Here is a 26501-nt window from a genome sequence, read left to right on the forward strand (position 1 = left end):
TTTTGCAGTCAAATAAGAAAGGAAAGTTGCATGTAAGGCACTTTTTAACTGTATCCCTAAGAAAGAAAAATACCTTCCCAACCATCACACCTATCTGTCGAAAACTTGAATGAGATAGCCTGGCATTTCTTCAGAACTTAACAAGCTCTCCCAGATTAAAGCTAAGAGGTTTATGGTTACAACACAGTGTGAGTCAAATGGAAAGAGAGGCATTCACTGGAATCTGTAAAGAATCTGTCCCTGCTGGGACTTGACAGGCAAACCCTCTACACTAACAAAGTTGTCCATCACATACACTATATATTAAGTACTGGGCAATAACTTATTTTTTCTCTAAGTAAGTGGTTTCTTATTGTAAGTCATATAGACACACATACATGGTGGTTTTACCCTTGTATGTGTGCATGGAGTTCCCGTTAACATTAAGGACAGAGAATGCATAACCAGTTTTAAAATTATGTTCTACACATATATGAATGGGAAGAATTTATCTGGGATCCTCCTATAATTTTATTCCTCTTCTTACTCAATAACTCTCCTCGAAAATCCTAGAGCGTTAGCAACCCTTTCTCTGGTTGAGTAGGGCAAGATGTGGCAGCATTCAGAACTTTTCTAAATATTGACCAGAGGTCAATGAAGGGCAATAGAATGTATGTATTACCTTAGAGCACTGGTTCTCAAACCATGGGGAAGGCTTGCCAGTGGAAGCACAGGAATGTGTCAAGGGAGGGGCAAACTGTGTGCTTCTTTAAAAAAAAAAAAAATGCTCTGGCTATCAGCCCTGGCTGGCTCTGGCTCATGCAGAACGTTCATGCACGCGGAGATGGCAGAGATAAATGAGACAGCCAAAGCCCTGTCCCCCAGGGCTAACAGCTGAAGCACCACCACTTGGGCTCTCCTCCCTCCACCCCCTCAATCCCTCACCAGGAGGCAGCCCAGGATTGGGTTCTCCTTCCCCTCTTCTCCCATCAACGCCTCAATCCCTCACCTCACTGCAGCGGGGCTCTGGCTGTCAGCCCCAGAAGAGCAGCAGCAGCGCAGAAGTAAGGGTAGCAATAGGGCACTAAGTCTGTTGTGAAAAGTGATACTGATGAATATTACTTTTCTCATTACCCCTCTTACTTCTGTGCTGCTGCCGCTGGGTGCCTGGCCAGCAGCCGCTGCTCTCTGCTCTGCCTTCAGAACTGAGTGCTGGTATATGTACTCGGGAAGGGGGCATAAACAACTACAGACACCAAGAAGGGCAGCCCAGTCAAATAAGTGTGAGAATCACTGCCTTAGAGTGATTTGTACACTGGTCAGTAAAATGCTTGACCATTGTTCACTGATCTCACTATAAAAAGGAGGGGGTTTAGCTACATGCCTTCATATCATTGATTCTCTTTTCTAGTTTGCAAGTATACTTTGCTATGTAGTTCACAGTTTGTTTCTTTGTGTGTTGGTTGAATATTTATATTTTATGTGCATGAAAAGGCTTCAGCTCTGCAGTCTGAATCCAATTTTGCCCTTGTGTGCATGTGAGGATCCTATTAACCTCAGTGGGAGCGACCTTTCACAGATGAGGATAGATTTTGGCACGATATAACATTTCTCCACGTGTATTATCAAAAATGACACACAAATACCAGTAATCAAGCCTTTTGCCTTCATTATGGGAAATGTTAGTCCTGCTACTTGTGGAAATTTCCCATTTCTTACTGCTTATATTTGTTTCCATTTCCTTATTCACCATTTTTAGGCCTACAATAGAAGGTGGAGTTTCAGAAGTTGAGATAATTTCACAACAAGTAGAAGAGGAGACTAAAAGCTTAGCTCCTGTACAACTTGTTAACTTCACTTATCGAGATTTACCCCTTGCTGCGCTTGATCTCTCTGTGGCTGGGTCCCAGCTCTTGTCAAATCTGGATGAGGAATACCAAAGAGAAGGGTAAGTACTAAGGATATCCTAAAGGATTTTCATGGTTTATGGAAGAGAAAGCCATGAGATGGAGAGAGAAGGCCAGCCAATTTCACTTGAATCCATTCTAAAAGCGTCTTTTTTTAATGTAGCTATTTAGTTGTTTTCAGACTCCTTGTAATAAAGTAATTTCTGGCTCCCATGTGAACACAGTGCATATTAGGAAACTGCTGTCAGAGAGAAAACTAAAGCTTGGTCCATACTAAAATGTTAGGTCAACCCAGCTACATCACTCAGGGGAGTGAAAAATCCACACCCTTCAGTGATGTAGTTAAGCTGACCTAACCCCTGGTATAAATAGTGCTCGGTCAACTGAATAATTCTTCCTTTGACCTAGCTACTGCCTCTTGGGGAGGTGGATTACCTGTTGCGATGGTAGAACCACTCCCTTCAGTATCTACACCAAAGTGCTACAATGGCATAGAAATGCTGTGGCATTCCAAGTGTAAACAAGCCGTAAGTTGAGTCTTTTGCCCTGACTTTTGGCTCTTCCCCATAAAAACAAAACAAAAAAAATGCAGAAAAGCCATTCCAGAGGTCCTCTGTGATAGATGCCTCAGGAGAGTGTTCCATGGTGAGATGCACGGGTCAGTGACAGTGGTCCACATGTTTGAGTGGACATTTCCTGACCTGGTGATTATCATTATGCAGCACAACCTCCTAAGCCTCATGCAGATTATTTCTGTTTCTAAAAGAAGAATTTGCTCTGGTAGGCTGTGAATGAGGATGTTGCTATTCAGAATATATATCAAGCATCGGCAACCTTTGTCATGCAGCTCATCAGGGAAAGGCCCTGGCGGGCCAGGCCAGTTGGTTTACCTGCCGCATCCACAGGTTCGGCCAATCGCAGCTCCCCCTGGTTGTGGTTTGCCGTCCCAGGCCATAGGGGCTGCAGGAAGCGGAACAGGCCAAGGGATGTGCTGGCCACTCTTCCTGCAGCCCCCATTGGCCTGGGACAGCGAATCAGGGCCATTAGGAGCTGCGATCAGCCAAACCTGCGGATGCAGCAGGTAAACAAACCGGCCTGGCCCGCCAGGGACTTTCCCTGATGGGTCGCATGCCAAATGTTGCCGATCCCTGATATATATGCACAATAATGTTGTTGATAGAACAAACGTGCTGATTCTGGCTACATTTACACAGGGAGTTAAAATCGAATTCATTATATTTGTTAGAAAATGTCTTTGGAAATGAGAGAATTAAAACACTTACTAAATATACTCTTCAACTGAGTATATTAAAGGTAAAAGAATGTTTAATACTGAATCACAGTATATATGAGAACGGCAAAGCATTTTACCTAGATCCATTATTTTTATAAGTAGTGGTTTATAAGTAGCTACCTTAAAAATTTAACAAACCTAGCACCTTGATTGTCTAAAAGGCAGGGAATACCAATAGTGGGGGAGTGCAGAAGGCTCTGTTCTGCCTTCAGACATATGGATGCAACTTCTGTTGGTCTGAAGGCCAAATTGCGCTTTTTACGAGGCCAGTTAACAAGTCAAAATTTCACTGTAATTTACAGGTAAAACAAGTAGCATGTAAACAGATTTTACACATGGTAGTAGTAAGAGTTGTTTATATTTATACCTGTATCTGTAATTTGCACTCCATGCATCTGAAGAAGTGGATTTTTTACCCACAAAAGCTTTTATGGATACAGACTAATACAGCTACCCCTCTGATAACTGACTGCACAGTGACTCATTTGGAAAGCTGTCTCCCTTAGTATGCGAATCTATATAAAACTAGCATCACCTTTGATAAGGAGACCAGTTGCCCAACATTGGATTATATAGCTACTGTTCATTACTATTTCAGTTTATATCATACCAAATGTATATAGCTACTTTTACTGCATGATCTATCTACAAACACTTCACAGTAAATCAATCTGAGATTTCAGGATAAAGACATAAAAAGGTTTATATAAGCTTCAAATTGTTGACAATTAAATATGTTTTAATCTACTCTTAGAAATCAGCAAAGATGAGGCATCCTTGATCTACACTCAGCAGGTATTCCACGCTGCAGTCAGGAAACAGAATGAGGGGAAAGTTCTTGCCACTAGTTTTTTTCCAAATTGGACTTCATGAGATGTCTTCAGAAATTCCAAACAAGGGGAAATAAATTTCAGTTAGATTATATAAATATGATGCAATACCACGTGTGTCTAAAGAGGCACTTTATAATTAATTAGAGTATGCAGGTGCAAGCCTGAGGCTATATTGCTATTGGATAAATATAAAACAAGTTTAGTGCAATTATTCAACCCTTGTAGCTGCAGATTTCACCATCTGAAGCTCCATTCTTCAAAATCCAAAGATAAGTTACAATGGGTACTTCAACCTGCTTGCATCCTGGTGCAGAAACAGACCTGTCAGTCACGGACAGCAGGAGAATGCCCCTCTCTCTGAAATTCCTGCCAGATTTATCTGCCTCTGCAGTGGCCAGTGGCTCAACCAGGCGTCCCTGCTATGAAGCTTTTCTGTGGAAAATTCCAGACTTTATTTCAAATTTCTGACTAGCAGATTGGCTGAAAAATATGTCTAATTCCCAGCGGTGTCACAGGACTTAATTTGCCTTGTGGGGAGATTGACCCCTCAACTGTGCTTCCGCTTGGAGGCATTTGCAGTGGTTGTTGCTCCTGCAGGCTTCAGGGAGTGAGTTAGACTGAAAAAAGTCAGAGGCAAAGGGAAAGGTCTGTGTGGTCTGCCTCACCCTCTTACCTACTGTTTTTTGTGGGAGCTTGGCTGTTCTATGGGCAGAGTGCAGCTTCCTCCTCACAGCCCAAACTGGGCAGGATCACCTCAGTCTATCCTTCCTCAGGCAGGAAAGAAGCTGGGCAGGAGTGGAATAGCCGACTCCAGGGGAAAGCAGCTCCTCCACCCCTCTCTCCACAATGGGAATGACTTCAGAGAGGCAGTGTGCCAGATGGTAGATTACACGTAAATCCCAATAATCCTCACCAGCAACCATGCTCCCAGCTGTGAAGGTCAGTCACCTCCTCCTCCCCTTTATCTCCCTGCAGGCTGTAGATGTACACAGCACAGACTCTGCCAACATCACAGACTGCAGCAAGATGTCTTTGGGGCTGTCTCCCTCTTCTAGCTGCCACCTCACCTCTATAACAGGCGTCCTGGGATTCCCAGGCTGCCACCTCCAGGGAAAACACACAACCATATGGCTGATCTACTTCCGATGTGGTAGAGAGGGGTACAGCTTCTGTGAAAGCCCATCTTTGAACCTCAGGCCTGTACCTTCCTGAGAGACCCAAAAAGGACCCATGTTGGGCAGAGGACACAATATGTCCCAGTCCCTTTGAAAACAGGGAGATTGGTAGCCACCTGAAATATTTTTGGAGCAGTCTCTGAGCCCAGTTTCTCTCCCCCATCTGAAGCAGGATTATGAAGACAAATTCCAAAAGGGTAATTAATTAAACTTAGTGGTGTTTTCCCTGCTCACCTTCACAGAGTTCAGTGTGGCAGATCCATGCAAAAAGAACGGGGCTAGAGACTTGTGCAAACTCCTCTGGGCATGCCTGCACATACACACACACAAGAGGGAATTCTTCCTTTTTGTGGGGGAAGGCCTGCTATCTGAATCAGAGTTAGGGGATCAAATAATAAAAATATATTAGCAACAAACCAACCAACCAAAAGAAGTGGAGGATAGACTTTTAGGCAGAGTACAGAGTATTGTGAAACTATGCTTAGGACAGTGATTCTCAAACTTTTGTACTGATGACCCCTTTTGCCTAGCAAGTTTCTGAATGTGACCCCTCCCTTATAAATTAAAAACACATTATTATATATTTAACACTATTATAAAGGCTGGAGGTGAAGCAGGGTTTGGGGGTGGAGGCTGACAGCTTGCGACCCCCACCTCTCATATAATAACCTTGCAACCCCCTGAAGGGTTACAACCCCCAGTTTTGAGAACCCCCGGCTTAGGAGGTCTGTAGCTGCCCCGGAACTTACCCTGCAGGCTGGTGCAAAGTCTGTAGTTTAATTACAATCTTAAACAAGTGAAACATAGCCTTGAGAGTCTCCAGAAGGGCTGAATGTAAGTATATAGAGTGTCCCTGCAAGAAGGTCAAAGTGTTAGCAGCATGCTGAAGTAAAGGGAGTTTTGTGTGAATCTCAACATTAAGTGCTTCCTTAGGGCAACAACCCTTATAGATTAAACTCCTGAAAGTCTCATAGTACTTCATATCCGTTAAAATACACTGCCTATAGCTACTATATCCAGTCAGACAAGTACTGAAGTTGGAAGCTTTCTCGGCTGAGAGAGAGCCAGTTCTGTGCTTCTAATTCAGACAAATAGTCTTCAAGCTGTCCTAGTATTCATTCCTAGAGTAAAGTGAAAAAATATTCTTTCTTCTGTTAAGCATCAAAGCCTAGTCCTTAGGACTACTGACAATCTTAGGCCAGAAAAGTTATCTCCCCTGTATTAAGATTTGATAGGTGGTCACATGACCATCAATATATAAATTCACCAAAATTTAACATATTAGTTATCTGGTCTTTAACCAATGCCACTTTTTATCAGAAGGCTTCTCCACAGCATAGAGTGCAGGGGAAGATGGAGGATGTATAATATACCTCATTTGGAATGTCCATACCTAAAAAGATAAGCCTGTTCCTGACCCTGGAGGTACACCACATTGAAAATCCTATTGTAACAGATCCATGGACCTTAGCACTATGAAGAATAGAAAAACGTGTCTGCCACAGATCAAATAATACACTTGTACAGAGGGTGAGAACAAAATAACCAAAAGGTTCTATTCAACCCTCAGTGTTCCTGTGATGTTCTCCTTAATGCTATTGGGAGTTGTTCCTGATGTTGGAGAGAGTGGACGCCAAAATAGAAGTGTTTTTGTAAGGGAAATTGTTAACCAGAAATCTACTGAGTGTTTAAAAATGAGTTAAAAGTAGCTTCAGGTGCCACTCCTAATTTTTATGGTTGTATGTTGGTATTTTCTGTTTTATAAAAATATTTTCTCTCCTCACTGCCATGTAAAAGACCCATGCAACTAATGGGAAATTGATGGGAAAGAGTGAAACTGAATATAGACAGAACCTGTTAAATGCACAAATAAATAAACACATTGAAAAAATGCTAGATAAATATTTTTTTAATCTCATAATAGATTAAAAAACTTAGCCAGAAGTGAAAATGTTTTGGGTTTTGTTTTTGGTGTGTGTGTGGGTGGGTTGGGGGACGGGGGAGGTTGTTTAATTTAAGTAATGGACAGTGTCCCTAAATATGAAAAAAAAATTAGTCTGGTCCATATCTTGTGCTGGTTATGTGTTTTATCTGGTGGATATACCTGTATGAATTTTTTTTAACTATTTGTCTTAGTTTGTTACTTCTGTGCTGAGCCACATTTAAATCTACTTACGTTTGCTTGTGTAGAGAGTAAAATAAACTGTAGAAATTAAAAAAAAAATTATGGGAAGTAGAGTAAGAGGAGGAAGCAGAGAAGAGAGAGCAGTGAAATAGAAACGTTGGGGGCTGGAGTTTGGAACAGCTGGGGATGGAAAAAATGGTCAAAGACTTGTCAACAATATTAGGAAGTTAAACGTGAGACTAATAAACCTTCATGCTATTAATTTTTAAGTCATTTTACAAACAGTAATTAATGCATTCAACCTTCCTGTGAGAAAGGGATGGAAGTATCTTTATCTACATTTTACAAACAGGGAAACTGAGGTACAGAATTTAAAGGCCAAATTTTCAAAAGTGACATTTGATTTTTGGTGCTGTAATTATTAGGTAGTGAGTTTAGATCATTTTATTTAGTAGGATCAGAATCACGGCCCTGAAGTATGAATTTCAGAGATGCTGAGCAGCGGCAGCTCTCAGTGAACTCAATAGCAAAATTTCCACCGACTTTAATGGTGCAGGATCAATTCCTTGCTGTCTTAAGATAGTCACTAGCCTAAGGCCAAACAGCAAGTCTTTGTATTTACAATAACCCTTCTAAATTTTTCTGTAAACAAAGCTCTTTGGATAGACTTTTTTTAAAACTTTCCTATGTTTATTTTAATGATTTCTTCTTGTGCAATGTCCTGGGCAGTCTTCTCCAGACTTGAAGTGTAGAATTAAGGCTGGATTACATTTTTGTGCTGGTTCACTCCCCTTCTCCAGATGAAATGTCAGTGCATATTTATGTAGATGAGATTCAGGATTCTTCCACCTGAATCTCTCCGCCTTTGGATATTTTCAAAATTGCTTTTCTTTCTGATTTATCAAAGTTCTTTTCATAGTCTATACTGTAATAATAGACTCTACAGCATGGCTTGTTTTATTCCACAATGACCTGATTCCACTGTTTGCAGATGAACCACAGTAAAATCACTTTAATAAAATTAGAGTAATAAAGTCAAGAGGTGAAATACTGGCTCCAGTAAAGTTTGGGAGCTTCACCATTGACTTCACTTTGGGGCCAGGATTTCACCAGTACTTTGTTCACTAGTACAATTATGATGAACTGATATAACCCTGACACAATGTGACAACCAACAATGTGGAGGTGAATGCCTGGCTGCGAAGATGGTGTTGCCAGGAGGGCTTTGGCTTCCTCGACCACGGGATGCTATTCGAGGAAGGACTGTTAGGCACAGATGGCGTTCACCTTTCGAGGAGGGGAAAGGCCTTATTTGCGCACAGACTGGCTAACCTAGTAAGGAGGGCTTTAAACTAGGTTCGACGGAGACAGGTGAGCAAACCGCACAGGTAAGTGGGGAACAAGACCTGGGAGATGGGTTGGAAACAGGAGGGAGCACGGGCTATAATGGCAGAGAGAAAGGAGGGTCAGGGCAAAGCTGGGAGGCAAGATCAAACCAGTATCTTAGATGCCTATATACAAATGCAAGAAGTATGGGTAATAAGCAGGAAGAACTGGAAGTGCTAATAAATAAATACAACTATGACATTGTTGGCATTACTGAAACTTGGTGGGATAATACACACGACTGGAATGTTGGTGTGGATGGGTATAGTTTGCTCAGGAAGGATAGACAGGGGAAAAAGGGAGGAGGTGTTGCCTTATATATTAAAAATGTACACACTTGGACTGAGGTGGAGATGGACATAGGAGATGGAAGTGTTGAGAGTCTCTGGGTTAGGCTAAAAGGGTAAAAAACACGGGTGATGTCATGCTGGGAGTCTACTACAGGCCACCTAATCAGGTGGAAGAGGTGGATGAGGCTTTTTTCAAACAACTAACAAAATCATCCAAAGCCCAAGATTTGGTGGTAATGGGGGACTTCAACTATCCAGATATATGTTGGGAAAATAACACCGCGGGGCACAGACTATCCAATAAGTTCCTGGACTGCATTGCAGACAACTTTTTATTTCAGAAAGTTGAAAAAGCTACTAGGGGGGAAGCTGTTCTAGACTTGATTTTAACAAATAGGGAGGAACTCATTGAGAATTTGAAAGTAGAAGGAAGCTTGGGTGAAAGTGATCATGAAATCATAGAGTTTGCAATTCTAAGGAAGGGTAGAAGGGAGTACAGCAAAATAGAGACAATGGATTTCAGGAAGGCGGATTTTGGTAAGCTCAGAGAGCTGATAAGTGAGGTCCCATGGGAATCAAGACTGAGGGGAAAAACAACTGAGGAGAGTTGGCAGTTTTTCAAAGGGACGCTATTAAGGGCCCAAAAGCAAGCTATTCCGATGGTTAGGAAAGATAGAAAATGTGGCAAAAGACCACCTTGGCTTAACCACAAGATCTTGCATGACCTACAAAATAAAAAGGCTTCATATAAAAAATGGAAACTAGGTCAGATTACAAAGGACGAATATAGGCAAATAACACAGGAATGCAGAGGCAAGATTAGAAAGGCAAAGGCACAAAATGAGCTCAAACTAGCTATGGGAATAAAGGGAAACAAGAAGACTTTTTATCAATACATTAGAAGCAAGAGGAAGACCAAGGACAGGGTAGGCCCATTGCTCAGGGAGGAGGGGGAAACAGTAACGGGAGACTCGGAAATGGCAGAGATGCTTAATGACTTCTTTGTTTCGGTCTTCACTGAGAAGTCTGAAGGAATGTCTAATATAGTGAATGCTTACGGGAAGAGGATAGGTTTAGAAGATAAAATAAAAAAAAGAGCAAGTAAAAAATCACTTAGAAAAGTTAGATGCCTGCAAGTCACCAGGGCCTGATGAAATGCATCCTAAAATACTCAAGGAGTTAATAGAGGAGGTATCTGAGCCTCTAGCTATTATCTTTGGGAAATCATGGGAGACGGGGGAGATTCCAGAAGACTGGAATGGGGCAAATATAGTGCCCATCTATAAAAAGGGAAATAAAAACAACTCAGGAAACTACAGACCAGTTAGTTTAACTTCTGTGCCAGGGAAGATAATAGAGCAGGTAATTAAAGAAATCATCTGCAAACATTTGGAAGGTGGTAAGGTGATAGGGAATAGCCAGCATGGATTTGTAAAGAACAAATCGTGTCAAACTAATCTGATAGCATTCTTTGATAGGATAACGAGCCTTGTGGATAAGGGAGAAGCGGTGGATGTGATATACCTAGACTTTAGTAAGGCATTTGATACGGTCTCGCATGATATTCTTATAGATAAACTAGGAAAGTACAATTTAGATGGGGCTATTATAAGGTGGGTGCATAACTGGCTGGATAACAATACTCAAAGAGTAGTTATTAATGGCTCCCAATCCTGCTGGAAAGGTATAACAAGTGGGGTTCCGCAGGGGTCTGTTTGGGACCGGCTCTGTTCAATATCTTCATCAACGATTTAGATGTTGGCATAGAAAGTATGCTTATTAAGTTTGTGGACGATACCAAACTGGGAGGGATTGCAACTGCTTTGGAGGACAGGGTCAAAATTCAAAATGATCTGGACAAATTGGAGAAATGGTCCGAGGTAAACAGGATGAAGTTCAATAAAGATAAATGCAAAGTGCTCCACTTAGGAAGGGAACAATCAGTTTCACACATACAGAATGGGAAGAGACTGTCTAGGAAGGAGTATGGCAGAAAGAGATCTAGGGTTCATAGTAGATCACAAGCTTAATATGAGTCAACAGTGTGATACTGTTGCAAAAAAAGCAAACGTGATTCTGGGATGCATTAACAGGTATGTTGTAAACAAAACACGAGAAGTCATTCTTCTGCACTACTCTGCACTGGTTAGACCTCAACTGGAGTATTGTGTCCAGTTCTGGGCACCGCATTTCAAGAAAAATGTGGAGAAATTGGAGAGGGTCCAGAGAAGAGCAACAAGAATGATTAAAGGTCTTGAGAACATGACCTATGAAGGAAGGCTGAAGGAATTGGGTTTGTTTAGTTTGGAAAAGAGAAGACTGAGAGGGGACATGATAGCAGTTTTCAGGTATCTTAAAGGATGTCATCAGGAGGAGGGAGAAAACTTGTTCACCTTAGCCTCCAATGATAGAACAAGAAGCAATGGGCTTAAACTGTAGCAAGGGAGATTTAGTTTGGACATTAGGAAAAAGTTCCTAACTGTCAGGATAGTTAAACACTGGAATAGATTGCCTAGGGAAGTTGTGGAATCTCCATCTCTGGAGGTATTTAAGAGTAGGTTAGATAAATGTCTATTAGGGATGGTCTAGACAGTATTTGGTCCTGCCATGAGGGCAGGGGACTGGTCTCAATGACCTCTCAAGGTCCCTTCCAGTCCTAGAGTCTATGAGTCTATGAGTCTATAACCTGTAGTTGTATAAAATAAGTCCCTCGTGTTTCTCTTATCTTGAATGAATTCCTCTTCTACAGTTCTTCAGATTTCTTGTTCTCTATCTTATGGTGGGCCATGCAAGGTAACTCCAGCTCTTCCTTTTACTGTGAACATTTCTGTGCTTTTAGAGTTCTGTTAGTTATTTCTGCTTTGTAATAAAGAAGTGATGTTTGGGGGTAAAGGAATATTTTCTTTTCCCAAGATATAAAATTGCATATTAACTATCTCTGCATAGCATTCTTCATATCTTTTTAGAATCTATAAAGCTTTTGGTTAAGTTTGTGACATACAGAAAGCAGCACATTACTTAAAAGATTGCAGGTATTGTGTTAATTGAAAAAATAACTGGACCCTAATCCTACAAGGATTTATGCACATGCATAACTTTACATGTGTGTGTTAATGTATGTAAATATTAAGCACGTGCATAAGTCTTTACAAGATCAGAGCTAGAGTAGTGACATTTCATGGAAGATTTTGCACAGCAACTGTGCAGTGCTGCATGTCACTACAATGCTTCAACCCAATTACTTCTGTTACTACCGTGGAATGTTGTGGGGTGTTTTCCTTCATTATCTTTGTGTTGCTGTTGCTTTTTATTAGTTTTCTTGACATGTTCAGTATTCCTATTCTAGATTTATTTTTCATCCTAGTTCCTGTTGTCTTGTAAAAGGTTTAAACATTCTGTTCTTTCTGGCATTTTACATTGTCTCTTCATTTTCACTTTGGTTTTTGTGATCTCATTTCTTCTTATTATTTTATTTGTAAAACACCAAGAATGTGCTAATTTTGCTTCTTCAGACAGTTTAGTCTGGCTTCTATGTTTGCATCAGATAGTGCTATTTTCTTCATTATTTCTGTTTTTTTCCAAATCTTTGAATTATTATTTTGATTTCTGTCTAGTATTTTTAACTGTTTGCTGCAAGACTTAGAGGGGCATTAACTAAAATGGGTTTAAGTTTCTGCCTTTCTTCCTTGGTTTGCCGCTTGATACTGTAAGGGCTTTTACTATTCTACATCACGCCTCTTAATTACTCTGTTCAACTCATAGAGGTCAATGAAGATATCAGACTGATCCATGATGAATTCCTCAGCCCCAAGGAGGGAGATGAGGTGGAGAGCTTTTAAGGCTGAACTGTATCATGCAGTGAGCAAGCTCTCTATTTACAAAAGTGATGTTTGGTTGGTTTTTGGTTGGTTTTTTTTTAAACATATGCATAACTGCCAGACATGAACTGGGGCCAGAAAGATGGAACAAAAGCTGAACAGCAAAATGCACTGAAGGAGACTGTAACGATGATTTGTTCTCTTGTGCAGTACTACATCATTGTTACTCTGTGTGCTCTGGTCCAAATCTAAGACCTGCATTGCAGCAGAAAATGTTCTCCCTCTTTTCCACTTTGAGCATTTGGCACTCTGAATTCTGTGTGATAACTGGCTCTTTATTGCAGAACATGTAAAATGTTGCACTGCTCAGTCAGTATGTTGCAAACATGTTCCGTGATTTCGAAATGTCTTTCTAATTCTTTTCTGACACAGATCATTCAAAATCTTCATGTGAACGCTCTTACCTCTGGTGGGTTGTTTCTGTTTGTGTCATTGTGCACAGGACCCTTTCAACCTGATCTACATTAGCCTTTCTCCCTAATGTTTCCCACCAGTACTCCCGCTGGTATAGCTAAACCACTGGAAGCACTAATACAGGTAATGCAGTGACTGCCCATATCTTAACCAAGATGCCATGTAGACCTGCTGTGCGTAGCTAGTAATTACACTAGTGGAGCTGCAGCAGTGGTAGTAATGGTGGGAATTTCAGGGAAAAGGCCAATGTGAGTGCAACTGGAATACTTGGTAGTGTGCACAGTCATCTGGTACAAGCTCGGAAGCAAGTGCAGTTGGTTCTTCACATGCCTTATCCTTTTGATAGGAACCCATTTGAACACTCGCATACCTGTAATACTAAAGGAGGAAACTTTATAACGGAGCTGTCAGAAAAGAAAGGTTGCAAATCCCCTCAGTATTAAAACTTATTTAAAGAAATAATTCATAAAGTAATTCTTAGCTATGACTCTAAGGAGCAATCCATTTGGAGGGTACAAGCCTGTACGTGTCTCTCAGAGTTTCTCAGATCTTCGAGGTGCTACTTGCAAGCTCCAGCCAGACTCTGCTGCCTTGTTTCCCTCAGCCAGGTCTAGGCTGCTACCCATATTTGCTTCATCACTTTCTAATCTAACTATCACTTCCTGGTCCAAGTCTTGCCTTCTGTTGGCTAATTGCTAATCTGCATTTGTGTCCATCCCTAGATTTAACCTGTTGCCCAATTTTAGCCTGCAAATCATTATGAGGAAGGTGAATGTTTACTAATTAGTCAAAAAGGCTGGTTACTATGCCATGAACATTTGGCTGGTTGGTTTGTTTTGCAACACAAGTAAACAGAAACAGTGACAAATATTAGTAGCTTGAATGGAGTGATTATGATTGCTCATTACCAAAGAAATGTGGTAAATTTTTTCCCAGTTTTGTTCAGTGTTGAACATCTTTTTTTAAAACCTGTGTATTAGTGCTTTAAACTATGCTAGTAATAGATTGGCTTTGTGAAAAGCCATATTGAAAGTGTCTTTTTTAAAAATTCCTGATAATTTTTAACCATATAGATTCCAAATGCCCCATAATAAAACTGTGCACTTGTATATTGACTTCCATGAAAAGATTCCAATATGCTTTACGAACATTAATTTGTTTTACCTCATATGGGTGTTGTGAGGCTAAGTGTTAAAAATAATTCACATTTAAAATAAAATGTTAGGAAAACTGTCCCATTATCACGCACATGCCTAGTCCTGAGTTCAAAGTTCCATTTCCCCCCTTACTTTGGATTTCAGAGTTTGCGATGTCTTCAGATATTGTGGTGGAAATGCAGGCTCCTCACCCCAGGCTTGCTATGCCTGTGTCTAGTGGTCAGAGCAGATGACTTGCTGTGTGAGTTTGGGCAAATAGCTAAACCTCTCTGCATAATTTTCTGTATATGTGAAGTGAGAATGACAACTAATGGTGTAAAATTCCTTTAAATCCTCAGATGACAGATTATGCATGAGTGCACCTTGTTAATAAGTGAAAGAGCAGGTAGTTTTCCAGTTTTTAATTTTAAAATGTATTTGTAATTTTGAGATAAAGATTCATAGTGTGTTAATTATAAAGAATCCTAAGCATTCTAATGCTTTGCAGTTCACCTTTAAGAACAATGCTTTCCAAACTATAATCCGATACTTTTGTTGCATGGTTTTTGTACAGAATGAAAAATTGCTACCTGCATAGACTGCCAGTGCAGAGCTAGAGAGGCTAACTTTATTTTTCATGCATTATCAGTTCTTTAAGTAGTTACTAACTTAAACGATTAAATAATGTTAATCATTATAGTGCCAGTGTGTAGTATATGCTAAGTAATGCAATCTACTTAAGCATATGTATGTTCAGTGTCCTTAGAAGTCTTGAGAATATTGAGATTTTTAAAGTATGTAGCTAGGCCATCTACTGATCACATTGAGAATAGGAAAAAGGGAAAAGAAAAGAGTTACGCTAAGGAAAAGGAAGAGCTATGTATTGGTGAAATAGAAGAGAAAAAAGATATAAGAACAAGAGAGAAGCATTAAGAAAATAAATAAGGTTATTCATTATTGTAAATAAAAATATAACCACCAGGAGAGTGATCAGAAAATTATTCAAAACTAAAATAACAGCCATAATGAAGAATTAACCTGGTCTGAAATTGATCTTTTAAAAAACCCTACCAAAAAATCTAATGGCAAAAGTTCTCAGTCCACATAAAGATCTGTCCCCAGCCTCTTTGGAAGATTAGCACTTAAGTATTGAAAAGAAGAATAGTGGTTAAAATATGTAAACAGGAAGCAGGAGTTAGAGGTTCTGTTCCCTGCTGTGCCACAGCTCTCTGTGTGCCTCTATTTTCCTGCCTGTTAAAAGGGAACAAATGTATTAAGCTGACTTGCCAGGGACTTGAGAGTGAGGCTTAGCTTATTTATGTTTGTGAAGCAGTATAAGATCCTTGGATAGAGAACGTCAGAGTATTTTTATTTTTTCAATTTTCCCACAAAAACAGCAAAAATTCTGAAAAAGAACAACTTTTGCTTCACTTTTCAGTGATGTTCCTTATAGCTTGTGGCATTGGGAGTGCTTTCAAAGCCAAGTTCTATAGACCGAACTAGCGCGGAAGTTTGCAGTGTTGTTGTAGCTACATTGGTCCGAGGATATTAGAGAGACAGTGAGTGAGGTAATATATTTTATTGGACCAACTTCTGTTGGTGAGACAGACACGCTTTTGAGCTCTTCTTCAGGTCTGGGATCAGTTTTGAGCACTGAACTGAGATCTAGAAGATAAGGGAGTACATCAGCTTCTGTCTATGAGATACTTTTTTCTCTGGTGACCAAATTGCAATTTTTTTGTGTGCCCCAGACTACTGGGAGGATTTTCCCCCTTGTTTTACCTCAAAACCCTATTTCTTCCCAGAGGCCTTATGTTTGAGCCACCAGCAGAGTAGTACTGAATGCAACTCCTTTAGGAGCCTGTCACAGTCTCACCTTAAAACTGGGCAGAAGGTTAGCAGCACCCCTATTTCCCAACCACCTGTGTGCCTTAAATTTTTCTTTTTTTCCCTCTCTCTTTTTGGTGTTTTAGTTTTTTTGTTTTAATAATAGTTTAAAAATCTAGAACTCCCAGTCTTTTACAGTTCATATAGTAGTGTTTTGTTTCACATTTTTTCAGTCAGCTTGTTTGACACAGAGAAGCAGTTTCTGGTGATTTCAGACGTTTACTCCAAAGTCTTGATGCATTTGAACTAAGGATATTTACTGTATGTATGTACTGTAAACCTTGCCAGATCTTTGAAGTTTAAAGTGTCTGCACAGGAGGTCTTTTAGGGTTAGTTAATCAATCCAATGGGGGAAGGAACATTTCACTAAAATGCTCTGTTCTGAAGAGACTCCTGAGAGCTACACTCGAAACTTCAAAGCGCTGCCGCGGAAGCGCTTTGAAGTGTGAGTGTAGTCGCAGCGCTAGCGCTGGGAGAGAGCTCTCCCAGCGCTGCACATACTCCACATCCTCATGGGGTTTATATTGCAGCGCTCAGGGAGGTGTTTTTTCACACCCCTGAGCGAGAAAGTTGCAGCGCTGTAAAGCACCAGTGTAGCCATGGCCTAAGTCCCTGAGTGATGCTTACGTAGCAGTGAGACCTCCCCGTGTCTCATTTTTGAAGGTGTGGCGTATGGATACATCAGGGAAGGCTGTGTGATGTTGATGTGGTAGGGGTTTTTTCCAGGTGTTTGACTCCCATATGAATTATGCCTCCACTGCATCCACTTGATCACTGATCTTGTCACCCTTCCCTTCTTCAAGCATCCACTGCCGCCTTTTGTAACATCATAGGCACTAGCTCTGGTGCACAGGGTAGGCTGAAGCACGATGGCATGCCTGCTTTGGCAACTTTCCTTCCCAAGTCATCACAAAGATTAAGTGGTGTAGTGGTCGAAGACCATAATACTCACTGCCAGAGGAACTAACACCAACTTCATCACTTTCCAGTCTAACTACAAAGAATGAGTCTTTGCCTTGGCCTTCACAAATAAAAGCATATAGCACACACATCAAAACAAACATACAAGAATTTTTTTCTTCTTGGGGAGTGAGGAAGGAACCACACATGACAGATGTTAGTCATATTGCTTAATGCATTGTTTAAAAGCACTCAGATACAATGGTGATGGGCCTGGTATAAAAATGTGACTAGAATAGAGGGTCTTGTTGAGTCCTCTAGACAAGGAAGAACTTCCTCCACAGTACAGGTGTAATTAAGGATGCCCATTACATTCAGGTCATTTCAGTAAATATATGTAACTAGCATCCAACTCTATATTAATTCAGAAAATTAGATAAGAGAGGCTGCATTTAGCACAGAAATTAATAAAAGTAAATAGGATTTGTAAAATCTTTTAACTTTACTGATGGTCACATCTATTCTAGCAGAACTTCTCTCATTTAGAGTCCATTGCTCTTTACCCTCTCTTCCTTTCTCTCTCTCTTTCTCTCTTCTGCCCTCCCTGCCCCCTTTGTTTTATTTCCTTAGATCTAACTGGCTAAAGCCGTGCTGTGGGAGACGAGCAGCTGTGTGGCAGGTATTTTTGCTCAGTGCAAGTCTCAACAGTTTCCTGGTAGCCTGTGTAGTGTTGGTGGTGATTCTCCTGACTCTGGAACTCCTAATAGATATAAAGCTTCTCCAGTGTGAGTAGCAGGCTTTTTAAAAAAATGTGATCTAAGATAAATGATGTTTAAATTTAACTTGCTTGGGGGAGGGGGATTGCTCATGTAAGTAGTTTAAAAATTAAATAATGACCTTTACTGTACTTTTAATACAGTGGAACCCTGGTATAGTGAAATCCTCCCCATCCCCAATCCCCACAAAGCAAATTCGTTATGGGACAGATTTTCAGAGGATGCAGGTAGAATTCACCTGCAAAAATGTGCCCATACCTTGTTTACCTGCAAAAACTGCACACTCCCATCATGATAACCTTCTCCAATTTGCATACACCAGAAAACAGGGCATTTGTGCAGTCAAAAGGGCACTTCTGTGATAATTACCCAGTTGTCCATTCACATGTACTTATGCAAATAGGTGTGCATGGATTTTGTTGGTGCAGTTGGTGCTCTCTCTTTTAGTGATTTGTCCCTATAAACAGAGATTTGTTGGAACTGAAATTCCAGTTTGCATCTGGCAATGCAGTGAAACAATTAAGCTTTTCTTCTACTTCACTGACATATTGTAAGACAAATAACAACAACACTAGTGAAGTTTTGTTATATCCAGGTTCACTCTACACAGGTTCCATGGTACAGGCAATTTTTAATTGTGTTGCTTTGCTTTCTGGTTGAGCTGTTCTTTCACTGTTCTCTCCCTCCATTCTTTTTCACTCAATCACACAAAACTCATCTGAATGTAAGCACCAGCAACAAGTTTTCCTGTGCTAGATATTATAGGTGCCCTTTAAAAAATAAATTATGTTGAAATTTATAGAAATAACTGTAAGGGGTTTAAATACATCCACAATGGCAAAAAAATGTACTACTAGAGATTAAGGAACTCTAGGGTGAAATTCTTGAGCTCTGCTATTTGACTTCAATGGTCTCAGGATTTCATCCCAGTTTATGCAGTATAATGGAGTGCTGTAAAGCAGTGATTTTCAACCAAGGGTCCAGAGCCCCTGGCGGGCGGGGAGCAGGTTTCTGGGGCTCCACCAAGCAGAAACAGTGTTAGACTTGCTGGGGCCCAGGGCAGAAAGCCAAAGTCCCACTGCATGGGGCTGAAGTATGGGGCCTTGAGCCCCACCACCTGGGGCTGATGCAGAAGCCTGAGCAACTTAGCTTTACGGTTGCATGCGACCCTGGGCAATTGCTCAGCTTGCTATCCTTTAACACCAGTCCTGGCAGAAAGCAGTTATTGTGGCACAGGTGGGCCGTGGAGTTTTTATAACATGTCTGGGGGGGGCCTCAGAAAGAAAAAGGTTGAGAACCCCGACTGTAAAGGTAATATTAAGGGAGCCATTAGAGCAGCCTGAGTTGTTATTTTGTTTTATAGACCCTGTAAGAAAGAATGCTGACTCGGCATTCTCCTGCATCCTACTTGTATTTGATCTGGTCCCCTTATACCTCTCCATATGCACACCTCAAACACTTCTATGAAAACACCCCTTCCAGCCTCAGACAACCCCATCAGCTATTTGTGAGGCTCTGCCGTCCTTGCTAACCCAACTCCTCTGTGTACAGGGAAGTCAGGAGGCGGCTCCAAAATGCAGTCTTCTAAGTATTGGGGGTTATTGGTTATGGGATTCAATCTTTAGAGCTGAACTAAGAGAGGATCACAGACAAATTCAGTGATGACATTTTGATAGGTGAGGTGCATATGCTGAAGTTAACTCTACTAGTAAAGCTAATGGTTGAATCCTAAACATTGGATTTATTTGCTTGTGTGGGTTTGTCTTAGACTTTTAACACTATTTTGGAGGGATCGCCTGCATTCTTTACCATTTGCTCCCCCATCAGTACTTCTCTCTGAGGAGTGCTGCATATTACATTCTTCAGAGCCCACCAACATCTACCCTGTACATCAGCCAGAGAGGTTTGTGACAGGCAAACAGATGGTACTAGGCTGACCATTTTGTCTCTGCACTACTTTCCACTCTTGCTGGCCCTGGGCGTAACAGACTGCTGCATGGCAATGCATTGCATTGACACTAAACCGTCAACACACCATGCTTCTCATTATTTCATGTAGCTTTTGTTACATTAAATTCCTTCACTTTTTTTCTTTAACCACTTATGGAATATATGGGAGGAGTTTACATAAATACTATAGTTTTGTGAAATGAAGACTGTATTTTTTACTTAATCTTTCAAAAGCCATTAGTGTGCAATTATGTTTTATAAAAATGTAATTGTAGCATATAATGATTCCCTGTAGTATATGAAAGCAACGTATACAAGTGTATTAAGGATTTGCTATGGTACATCACTGCCAATTTTGTTTCTAATAAAAGCCATTAATCCACATTATAGACTGCAGTCACCAAGGAAATCTGTTTTTTTAATGAGTGTTTTTAATGGTTTTGAATTACATGTGCAAAATATTGTACAAAAAATCAGGCTTCTATGATTGCTAAAATCCCAGGGCAAAATTCTCCTCTCAGATTCTTAGTGCCGATTTCAGTTGCGCTCTGCACTTGTTCAGTGGGCACAACTCCTTGTTGTCATCAACGGAAATTGTATCTACAAAAGTGCAGATTATGCAAATGAGAAATTAATAGACCTTGAGTGAATTTAGCATGAAGATATTTTATATGACAGACTCTGTGTACATTAACTAAATAATCTCTTATTACCCCAATAATGTACGGAAGTATTGTTATCCATATTTTGTGGATAGAAAAATGAAGGTAGATTAAGTCACTTGTCCGGGGTCTGAGAGAAGGGGTTCATTAGCAGAGCCATGATTAGAATTCTTTAGTTTTTGGCTCCTCTTCATCTCTAGACCATGCACCTCCATCTCTTTGCCAAACCACTTACTATAGTGGTGGGAATGACTTACTACTGCCCTTTTCCTGCAATTGGATACATATAGGCACATTTGCATACCTGCATTAAGTCCTATTGAAATCAGTGGGCCTTCACACAGATGCAAGAATCCACCTGTGTGTATTTACTTACTGGATCTGGGCCTATGTAAGTACTTGTATAGCCGTACAATGAAAATGAATATAAAGATGAAACCATGCCTTAGTGGGAATTTGTTTGGCCTTATTTGTTGTAAGGGTTTGATCATTTCACAGTGTTAAAACAACAGTATGACAGCCAGAAGAGAATTGCAGCATGTTTGAAAATGATTTTTAATGATTTTTAGAGGTGCTGAATTTCTACAGCTCCCTTCATAGGTACTGGAACTAGGGATGCTGAGGCTACGGCTGCACCCCCTGGCTTGAAGTAGTTTCGGTTATATACAGGGTTTACAGTTTAGTTCAATGGCTCTCAACACTGCCACTATAAAAAATTGTTCCAGCCCCCCATCTCCCTTTTGAGTTCAGTGGGAGCTGCAGGTACTGAAAACCTATCCAAAAAAACAAAAACAAAAAAAGAAGTCGTCAAGTCATAGCCTTTGTCTAGTTTTTTTGTTTGTTTGATTTTTCTTCTTTTCTTTAAGAATGTTAATTTTTTTTAAAAGTTTACAAACGTAAGAAATTCAGAGGTAAGGCTGCGCTTCTACAACAAGCCAGATTCACACAAATAGTAGCCTGTGACTCTGTCCCACTAGAGTTTGGACAATGTAGTGTTCTCATATTGTTTCTGAAACAATCATGTCGTTTCTACAGTTCAGTGTGAGGAAGTCTGTATGTTCAGTTGGAATGTCTTTAAGGAAGAGAAGGCAATTGAGAGTGGCGGAATGTCAACTCGGTTTATGGGACATTGAATCAGCTCTTGTTCAGGAACTTCTTGCTTGGAAGCTTATTTGAAACTGTTGATGCCACGCAGGCACTTTAATTGTGTCACTATCCTGCAGTATATCCAGCAGTCTTTGTTGCACATATTGCAGCATGAGAAATCCATTTCTCCCCACCCCAAATTCCCATATGTTATACCTTGCTTGCACACTAGGGGGCAGATGGAGGACTGCATGTCAATGGATTGCTATTAGAATGCCTCCCCACAAATGGATTTCCCCCCATTTCCCAGCCTTGCCTTATTGTTTAAGCAGCATGTTGGTGAAATTGTCTAAAGTATTGTTTGCTGATTTCTTTTTTATTAATCAGTAATTGTGTATCTGCTCAAATTCAGTGATACCATACGTGGCAATTTCTACTGACCCCTGTGATAGACCCAAACCAGTGGGGTGCAGGAGTCTGGTACAGTGCAAATATACTGGTCACTGGATGAGTAGTCTTCTGTTCCCCGAGTGACCAGAGCAGGGCTGCACTAGAGTAATCAGGAACCTGCTAGCAGGACCGGCTCCAGGCCACAGCACGCCAAGCGCGTGCTTGGGGCGGCACGCCACGGGGGGGCGCTCTGCCAGTTGCTGGGAGGGCAGCAGGCAGCTCCGGTGGACCTCCCACAGGCATGCCTGCGGAGGCTCTGCTGGTCCCACGGCTCCGGTGGAGCATCCACAGGCACGCCTGCGGGAGGTCCACCAGAGCCGTGGGACCAGCGGACCCCCCCCGCAGAGAAGCCTGCAGGAGGTCCACTGGAGCCGCAGGACCGGTGAGCGGCACAGCGCCCCCCGCGGCGTGCCGCAGTGCTTGGGGCGGCAAAATTGCTGGAGCTGGCCCTGCCTGCTAGAACCAATTAAGGCAGACAGACTGATTAGAACACCTGCAGCCAATCAAGGCAGGCTAATCAAGGCACCTGGGTTTAAAATGGAGCTTACTCCAGTCAGGTGAGGGGGAGCTAGAGGAGAGAAAGTGTGTGTGAGGAGCTGAGAGTGGGAGGGTGTGCTGCTGGAGGACTAAGGAGTACAAGCGTTATCAGACACCAGGAGGAAGGTCCTGTGGTGATGATAAAGAAGGTGTTTGGAGGAGGCCATGGGGAAGTAGCCCAGGGAGTTGTAGCTGTCATGCAGCTGTTACAGGAGGCACTATAGACAGCTGCAATCCACAGGGCCCTGGGCTGGAACCTGGAGTAGAGGGTGGGCCCGGGTTCCCTCCCAACTCCTGATCAGACATAGGAGGTATTGACCCAGACTGTGGGGAAGATCACTGAGGTGAGCAAATCTGCTGATAAGCGCTGGACCCACCAAGGTAGAGGAGAAACTTTGTCACACCTCCATTACCATATCTTAAGGAATATCAGTGGCAACTAAATTGATGTTATTCCTTGAATCCTAATCCCCCTCCCCTCCCATTATTCTGCTACAACGTGGCATCTTCATGCACACAAAGATGTCCAAAACACTTTTCCGTTATGCAGTAACTCAGCCTGTCTTCTCAAGCAGTTTTGATCCTTTGTAGACAAGCTCCTAGGGCCTGGGCAGCACACAGGGTTTGGGGGGAGAATTTCTTGTCTCTTCTGCGTTTTTCTATGAGACTGCAGGAATATGAACTTGGATACATGTACTGAACATGTCCTTTCAGTGTTCTGCTTTGCTATGTGAACAAAGCTCTCCTCATCGTTGACACCCACCATGTGCAGATAGCCTTGCAGCTTAACTTGTCCAGAAAGTCCTCCATGTCTCAAAGGTACATTAACCCTTTATAGACAGCCCAGGCCTGAATCTTTCTGACATGGTAATACAGTGGTCCTCAGTAGGGTAACACAAAGACAAACTTGGCAGTTTGACAGCTATATGCTTACTGAAACATATTGTTTGAAATGGTGTGATTCCTGTAATACATTTTTCTTTATTTTGAATCTCCACTTACAGCATTTTATCAATGGGTTCTGTACATTTGTTAATACAGTTTAGAGTTAAATATGTTCATAGTATGTGTATTCTCCTGCTAGCAATTCATCTTTATTAGGTAGTTTGATGTCAGATGATATTTCACATTTTTCTAATCCACCTCAATTGGATTCATGTGCAGGGATCAAAAATTGTTAAAAGATACATTAGTTCTTCAAGGTATTTCTAATACTGGTCTCAATGCAGGTGTCCATTTTGGTATTGTAGAATCACACCAACTGTGAGTGGGGCAGGGTCTTGATGCCTTGTTCTTCTGTGAAAGCTGTGGCCAATATGTTCCATAGCTAGACACTGAATAAGCGATCACTTCTGAAAATCAGGCCACTTACTTAGGAGCCTAATATGGATAAAGGAATCTAAGTTTATGCATCTGTTCTTGAAAAACTTGTTCAAAACAATTATTGGTCTTCCAGAATAAATTAAAATATTAAAAAAAAATATTTAAAGAAATAATGAATAATTCTTTTTGTTAGTTTATAGAATTTTACTATTAAGTTTTCAGTTGCACAGAATTTAGTCTCATCTCCTAGTAAAGCCAATGGGACTTGTGCCCTTATATCCTGGAACAATGACAATACAGGATATTGCGCACCAAAGATTTGATTCTGTAGCAGCTCTACACATAGGACAGATGCAGAATCTGACCTGCACTGTCATTCCTGTGTTCCTTTTTTCCTACAAGGCTTCAAACTGGGCTGACATCTTTTGATAGAATTGTGATTCATCTCCATCCCAAGCAGCCCACTGTCCCAACCAGGACGTGGGTGGTCTGACCTAGTCATCAGAACAGAAGTCAGGCTGAGTCAGACACCAGGAGGTCAGAGGGCAAACTGGGAGTCAGGAGGCAGGGTCAGGTTACCAGGAGATCAGGCAGTAGGATCTGGTATTGCAGAAGATGCAGTCCTAAGCATGGGAAACCCAGTTGCATGGACAATTTCCTGTTCCTGCAATTCGTTTAAATAGAAACTGAGGACCAGTCAGGACCCCGAGCATTCCACCAATTAGATCCCAGGATAGGAGTCTTCTGTTAGAGTTCAGCTTCTATTCTTACAGCAATTAGCAGATCACTGGTTGGTGAGTTGGAACTTATTAGCACCTAAGAGCCCAATGGACCAGGGTTCAAGATACCCACTGCCTCCAAAGCCACTACTAGAGAAAGGGAATGGAGGGTCTCCACAGTCACCAAGAAGAACTGGCTGAGAGGAGAGTGGCACAAAAGCCCCTTCCTATGGAGTATTTTTTCCTTTCTCAGATTGTCTTGGAGTAGCCTAGTCCCACACTGCCTATTCCAACTCCTAGCTTTGTTTTTCAGAGGCTCCAACTGCATGTTTCACTACTGGAGTGACTTGCAGCCTCCTATCTGCAGGTGGCTTACCACAAAGGTGACCCACTTTCAAAACAGAAAACGGGGATGAACCCATTCATTCCTTAGCCTCTCTCCTGAGACTTCCAGTTAGGGTAGGTTTCAGTGGTGTTGGCAGCTGTGAACTGTGTCACCTGGGAACAATGAGTGAGATCACCTACTGATTTTACATAAGGCACTGAACAGCCATCAGATAACAACTTTGTGGTCACTACTGACCTGAATTGATTTGAATGAGCAACTTAAGAGGGTAAAGCTCCATGTCCCATTGCGTCCAGAATCTTTTTTATGTTTTCATTATAGTGTTTCAGATGAAATGCTTCTCTTAAATGTAAGTGGCAATGGTACTAGTCACCATTATATATAAATTGCTACCTGGTGCTAAAATTATGCTTCATTATATTGTGTTAATTACAGTTTCAAGTGCATCACAGTTTGCAGGAATTATTCACTGGATCAGCCTAGTCATCCTGTCTGTGTTCTTTTCAGAGGTATGTATAATGCATGGTGAAACACAATTGATTTGGTTGCAGGGCCCAGTCCTGCTCCCACTGATGTCAGTGGAGTTTTGTATCAGAGGGGTAGCCGTGTTAGTCTGGATCTGTAAAAGCAGCAAAGAATCCTGTGGCACCTTATAGACTAACAGACGTTTTGGAGCATGAGCTTTCATGGGTGAATACCCACTTCGTCAGATGCAATCTGACGAAGTGGGTATTCACCCATGAAAGCTCATGCTCCAAAACGTCTGTTAGTCTATAAGGTGCCACAGGATTCTTTGCTCCTTTAGTGGGAGATTTGACACTAGGAACAGGAGCAGGCACATGGTGTGTTTTAAAAAGAAAATGTCAGCTTTTGCCATTCATATTTGGAAAAGCAACAGATCCTGTTTGTATTGACAGTCATTCTCTTTATTAGAGATAATTAGAATGGACCAGGAAAAATGGAAGAATGTTGCCATACAAATATAAGAGAAAAATTGTGAGGAGAGAGAATTATATCTGTATCATCTCAAATCAGTCCCTTTAAATGATGGGAAATGGGCCTGGTTCTGAAGTTCTCACTCCAGGAAAGTTCTCATTGGCCTCAATGGGAATCTTGCTGGAATAAGAAATCCAAGACTTCGTCTTATACAAAGCTTGGTTCTGAGTAAGAATGAATCATTTCCTTTCATAATTACTTAAGCAGTTCTCTCTATTTTTTCTAAATATTTTCCTTACATCTATCTTACTGCTGTATAGGAAAGTAATTAAATACAGCAAATTAGATACAAAGTAAGAATGAACAATGGTGAATTTCTGTGCAAATATATATTGGTACCATAATTGAATAAATTCATTCATTGGAAAAGCCCATATTGATAATACAATAAATGACTAAATTGAAATCACTGACTATAGTTTGCAACTTTATTCCAAAAAATGTCATCTGTG

The 26501-nt window shown here is 41.2% G+C and overlaps 1 protein-coding gene across 3 annotated transcripts in view; it reads left to right on the plus strand.

The window, feature by feature from the left end:
• Nucleotides 1-26501, plus strand: part of TMEM266 (transmembrane protein 266) — a 127019-nt gene that overhangs the window by 40681 nt on the left and 59837 nt on the right. For 2 of the 3 annotated variants that reach the window (XM_030577969.1, XM_030577970.1), the window contains 3 exons: nt 1739-1927; nt 17835-17989; nt 25489-25562. In XM_030577969.1, coding sequence (XP_030433829.1) covers nt 1739-1927; nt 17835-17989; nt 25489-25562 — 418 coding nt within the window. Of the gene's footprint in view, nt 1-1738; nt 1928-17834; nt 17990-25488; nt 25563-26501 lie in introns of those variants that run through there. The other variant, XM_030577971.1, reaches the window with a different exon arrangement.

Source organism: Gopherus evgoodei, chromosome 10, assembly GCF_007399415.2.
Source record: "Gopherus evgoodei ecotype Sinaloan lineage chromosome 10, rGopEvg1_v1.p, whole genome shotgun sequence".
In the NCBI taxonomy this organism is placed as follows: domain Eukaryota; kingdom Metazoa; phylum Chordata; order Testudines; family Testudinidae; genus Gopherus; species Gopherus evgoodei.